This window comes from Orcinus orca, chromosome 3, assembly GCF_937001465.1.
Source record: "Orcinus orca chromosome 3, mOrcOrc1.1, whole genome shotgun sequence".
NCBI classification, from domain to species: domain Eukaryota; kingdom Metazoa; phylum Chordata; class Mammalia; order Artiodactyla; family Delphinidae; genus Orcinus; species Orcinus orca.
The window spans coordinates 71986423-71991679 of record NC_064561.1 but is presented as its reverse complement, the minus strand read 5'-3'; the positions used below and the strand labels follow the sequence as shown (position 1 = coordinate 71991679).

Genomic DNA, 5257 nt, shown 5'->3' with positions numbered 1-5257 from the left:
GCTAGAAAGGTTTAGCTACATTTCCAAAAACCAAACTGTTCTGTGAGGTTATCATAGAATTAGCTCCATTAGGGCTTGGTTGGTGTTAGCTCTCCAAGACATGGGTAATCAAGCCCAAGATGAACTGTCAGCTGCTCATCTCTGCTGCTTCATGGGATAGGAGCAGGAGGGGATCTTGGGCACTGGCTGAGGAGGAGTGGTGGTGAGGAGCCCTAGCCTGAGACTGGAGCCGTAGCAAGTCTTTTCCCAGCCTCAGCTGGGGTCCTTAGATGGGTTTCAGTGTCAACCCTCACAAAAAGTTTGTAGCACTGTGTGCCTGTATGCATTTTGCCTGACAGGCGTCCTTAGTATTCTTCAGATTCTCAAAATCGGAGTGACCCCTAAATGGTTTAAAACTACTCGATTAGATAATCTACCAAATCTCCTTTAAGTCAAACATTCTCTAAGCTCCGGTGTCCTAATGAGCCAGGTGACTCCTGAAACTTTTAAACCACCATAAAGAATTCTCCCTAGAATTAGATTAACTTTGAAAATGGTCAAGGTTATCACAATTCTTTCTATTCCCTCTCAGGTTCTTTGAAATCTGCTCCTCCAAGCTGGGCTTATTCATCCATTGCTTTCCTGCTGTGTTTTCCAGAGCTGGCCTCCCTGTCTACCTTGGGCAGAAGTGCTGAGCAGCTGCCCCCATTGCCTGACCCTCAGGCCCTTCCTTCACCAGGTGGTTCTGGTCCAGAAAAGGCTCCTGGAAGGGCTCAGGCCCAGAGAGGCTCTGAGAGCGACGGAGTGGATGCCAGGTGGGAGGAACCACCCCACAGGGAAGGTCTCCATGGAGCCCTATTAGAGGGAATTTTTTTTTTTTCAGCAGATGAGGCAGCAATTCCTCTTTGAGACCCACTCGGAAGACACTTGCCAGAGCAAGTAACTGACCCTGGGGAAAGGTGGAGCTGGAGAGGAGCAAGCATCATTAAAACTGACCTGGGCCACAGGGAGGTGGGAGGCGCGCTGCGCTTGGGTCTCAGCCTCAGCTCAGGATCGCCCTGCCCTTTATCCCCCTTTCCCAAGTGGCGCAACCAATGACCAGAGCGTCGTCAGCACTGGGTCTAATTCGGTGAGGTTTTATTGTAGAAATGCGGCCTCTGGAGATGGAGGACACTATTTCCTGACCACAGGGTGCTGCAGGTGGGACCCTGCGCCTCTAGACCGGCTTCCCCTTTGCGCGTGCGGGCAGAGAAACTGGGTCCTCAGACCCGGGCGGGACCCATTGAAACTCGAGTCCCCTCCTTCCCCAGGGGACGAAGCTTCCGAGAGCCATCATTCCCAAGTCCGGCTGAGTTCACACTCAGATCCTAGTGGGACTCTCGGTGCAAAGAGTGGGAGAGGTGGTAATAGCCGTAAGAAGACGGCTGCAGGGCCGGGGACTCCGGACAGGCAGCTCCGGGCTGGCTGCGCGCTCGGGTAGTTGCGCGCTCACAGCGCCTGCCCCTTGGGTATGCAAAGTAGGGAAGTCAGCGGGCGGCGAGAAAGGCTCCCTTGTACGGGCAGGAGCGCCGTCTTGCAGGAAGGCACCCCCTGCCCGCCCCCCCACCCCTTCAGCTGGGCCCGCTGTCCAGGGAAGAGAGAGTCCTCCAGGGAAGACAGAGTCCTCCAGGGAAGCAGAACCTTAGTTCCCTGCGGCCACGAGGATCGGGACCTTCTACAGCCTCCTAACGCCTCCTACTCCCTTGACGCCCAGGGTGCTGCTCGAGGGCGGGAAGGGTGTTGGGGTCAGGGCGCAGTGTTCCCAGGGGCGTCAGATGCACCCTGCCTGGCTCACACCGACTGCTGGTGGCGAGACCGGCACCGGGCGCCTGCCGGCGTGGCTGGCTCCGCCGCTACACCGGCCGCATCTTCCAGGGCGCGCGGGCGTCCCGCAGCGAGCGGTCGTGGGGCAGCGCGGCGAAGGCCGAGTGGCGCAGCTGGCAGCCGATGAAGAGGACGACGAGCGCCACGGAGAGCAGCAGCAGGAAAAAGAGCAGCAGGTAGGTAGGCAGGTCGGGCTTGGCGGCCGCGCCGTCCCGCATCCCGCGCGCGGTAGCTAGCTCCAGCGGCAAAGCGCCCTCCGCCTTGACCGTGGTTGCCAGGGCCAGCGCGCCGCCTACCGCCGCTTCGGGGCCGCCCGTGGCGTTGAACACGTCGCCGTACATGGCCCGCGGGGCCGCCGACCCCGGCCCGACCGCCTCACTTCGCTTTGCGCCGCCCGGCGCCGCCCCGCGCTTCCATGGCGTGCCCTGCTCTTCCCGCTACGGGTGACTGACCGTGAGCCAGGTGCCTGCGGGGTCGCCGGAACCGCGGAGCCCCCGGGCCGCCGCCGCTCCGTAGCCAGCCGCGCTCAGCTGCCCTCCCCGTGGGGTGGTGGACCCCACGGTTCGGAGCTGGACGGCTCCGCGCCCGCGACCCCCGGACTTTTCGGGTTTCTCGCCGTCGCAACCCGCGGTCCCGAATCAGCGACCCGGGTTTACGGCCGCCCTCTCAGCTCGGACCCCAGCTCCGGTGAGCTCCGGGCTCCGGGGCGCCCCTGGGCTACAGCGGCGGCGAAAGCTGAGTGGTGAGTGTGGCCGCAGCTCGGGATTCCTGCTGGGCGCCGCCAGAAGCCGAGTGCACAGAGGGCGCAGACAGGGAGTCCTCCGCGTCCTGCCGCGCTGCCGCCGCTGAGTCTCAGAGCAATTCTGCAGCCTCGAGTGCCTGTTGAGATGCCCGGTGTGCGGAGAACCTGTCCCCGCTGGCTTCGGCTGCTGCGCTCCTGTCTCGAGCTGGAGACTGAGCTCTGAGGCTGCCCGCGCGCTCAGGTCCAGGGCGGGGGGTGGGGGGGTTGGAGGGGGGCGGGACTGGCGGCGGCTGTCCCCGGGGAGCGGCTGCGAACCAATGAGAGCGAGAGAGGACAGGTATGCACAGCCCCCCCCCCCCCCCCCCCCACGCCGCGCCTGGCCTCACATCACTCTCGGACAGAAGGACACACAGAGAGGGAGGGAGGAAAAACACAGGGTCATGGAAAGACAGACAAAGAGACGATTACAGACCTGAGAATAGAGACACACGCAAAATAGAGACAATATGGACAGCCAACCGGTTCAGAGACCAGACTCAGATAGGCATGGATACCTGTTTTTGTTCTTGTGGGCATTCTCCTTCCAGGCACAGCCTGGTTGGCTCCAAGTCCCAAGACTGGGTAGTTTGGGGAGGGCAGGGAGGCCCTGGGTAAGGGCAGAGGGCTCCCAGACAAGCTGGGGCTGGTTCCGTGGGCCCAGGCTCCTCTCTAGCTGAGGACACATGTGCTTCCCCACCATGAGCTCACTTTATCAGCGCCCTTGGCCTGTTCTGCTCAGGCACAGAGGGCAAGAGGAAGACGTGATGCTGGCAATGGCCCACCTGCCCTTGGCAGCCCTGGCAAAGGCTTGGTGGCCAGGACAGGGGTGAGCAGTCAGCAGAACCAAGGGGTGTCTCCTTTCCAGGAGTCCACACTCTTCACTTCCTTTGCGAAGTTTTCCAAGCCCCCCAGATTAGAATGGGAACCAGTGGCCTGGCCACCGCAGCCCCTGCACTCTTCAAGAAGCACTGACTGCCCTGGACTGTCATGGTCTGGCACGAAGCTCAAGGAGGCAATCGCCCTCAAGGTTCTGCAAGTGCAGGGTCAGGAGGGAGTGTGCCTCCTTCCATTTTGCACCCTGGGCACCTCAGTCCTCACCCTAGTCCCAACTCTGAGACCCCTACAGGGTCAGCCAAGGTCACAGCCTTGTCTCCCTCCCCCACACCTCCTTCCCCCATCAAGGGGTACAGGATGTGGGAGAGCTTGGTGAGCACCGGCTGCAGGAACCTGTGGGAAGATGAGTTCGTTATTCGCCTCTTCCCCACTGCACCTCGCACCTGCCCACAGGCTTAACAAGAGCAAGCAAGGTGTGCAAGGCCATCCTCGGCCAGAGCGCATTCCCACAAAGCCCAGCTCAGCCCAGGAGAAACGCCTCTGCGAGCTCTTTGTATAACACTGAATTGTGGGCCTGTCCTGACCCTACAGAGGGTTTGACTGCTTGCTAAGTGAGGTGCAGAAATGCTCCGGAGACCCTCCTCAGTGTTTTCCTGCAGTTCCATGGACAAGGCCTGTGGGGAGCCTCCCTGAGCATGGGGGTGGGTGTGGGTGTGAGGTGGAGAGTGGGACCTGGCAGGACTTAGCATGACCCCATCTGCCCACCTTGGTCCTGGGGTGCTGCCCAATGTGCTCCAAGGGCATAGGGCCCTGAGCCCCTGTGCCCGGCCGCTGCTTAGGCCAACTTCTCATCTTCCAGATGGGAAAGCTGGCTCCGAGAGGGGCAAGGTTTATCCATGTTAGCACAGGACAGCCTCCACGTAACAGTGATGCAGCAGCCGTGGATGTGGGCTGCTCAGTCAGGGAGCAGAGTCCCTTTCTCTGAAGGCCTGAGCTATTTGGGATAGCATTTTACTCAGCCAGCAGGATCCCAGGGACATTATGTGAAACCGGAAGACGCTTCCTCAGGGACACCGTCAGCCAAGGGGAGAGGCAGCATGTGGATTGGATGGAGGGGATTTTATCCAGGTGAAGCCCCTGCTGTCAGTAACCCTCTGGGTCTTGGGTTTTTTGTTTGTTTTTTAAGGTACAACAAAATTAAAATTTTCTTTTTCATTAAAGATTGTGCCCATCTGAAAAATATAAAATGAAGAAAAACATCAAAATATTTTTGGTTTGTAGCTTAGTTTGTGGTTTGGCCTGGAACTTCCTGCATATGTTTGTGTGGGGAGTCATGGTGGCCCTGCCGACCCCCGGCTTCCTCTCCACCCTGCTCATGAGGTCAGGTAAGACAACCAGGCAGTGGCAGGAAGGCTGGGTGCCTCAGCTGGGAGGTCCTAAGTGGAATCTGGGCCAGGCCTCAGCCTTTTGGGCTATAAAGTAAGGGTTTATGGTAAGTGATTTTGGTTTCCAAAATTGTGCTGTGATCATTCAGGAAGTGGGCAAAGAGTAGGGGGTGTCTGCAGAGGACTTGGTGTGGATGGAGGGTCACTGCAGCTCCATTGCTCCTGGTGGGGCAGGGAAATCTCTGCACCTGGGGTCCCTGGCAATGTGCATTCCTTCGTCAGAGCTGCTGCTTTTCATCATCATTTTGCATTTTGCAGGCCTTGCAGCCTGTGAATGGAGGAACTGGGACTTGAACCTGGGCATTGGGTTCCAGAGTCTGCAATGGAGGTGGTGGGCCACCTCCAATTTAGAGCA

At 59.2% G+C, this 5257-nt stretch overlaps 1 protein-coding gene across 1 annotated transcript; it reads right to left on the bottom strand.

Moving 5' to 3' along the window:
* Positions 1–1094: 1094 nt before the first annotated feature.
* On the bottom strand, positions 1095–2832 carry SMIM32 (small integral membrane protein 32). The gene has a single exon (XM_033409868.2). The coding sequence runs from the start codon at positions 2181–2183 to the stop codon at positions 1872–1874; it is 312 nt and encodes a 103-aa protein (XP_033265759.1). The 5' UTR covers positions 2184–2832; the 3' UTR covers positions 1095–1871.
* Positions 2833–5257: the final 2425 nt, after the last annotated feature.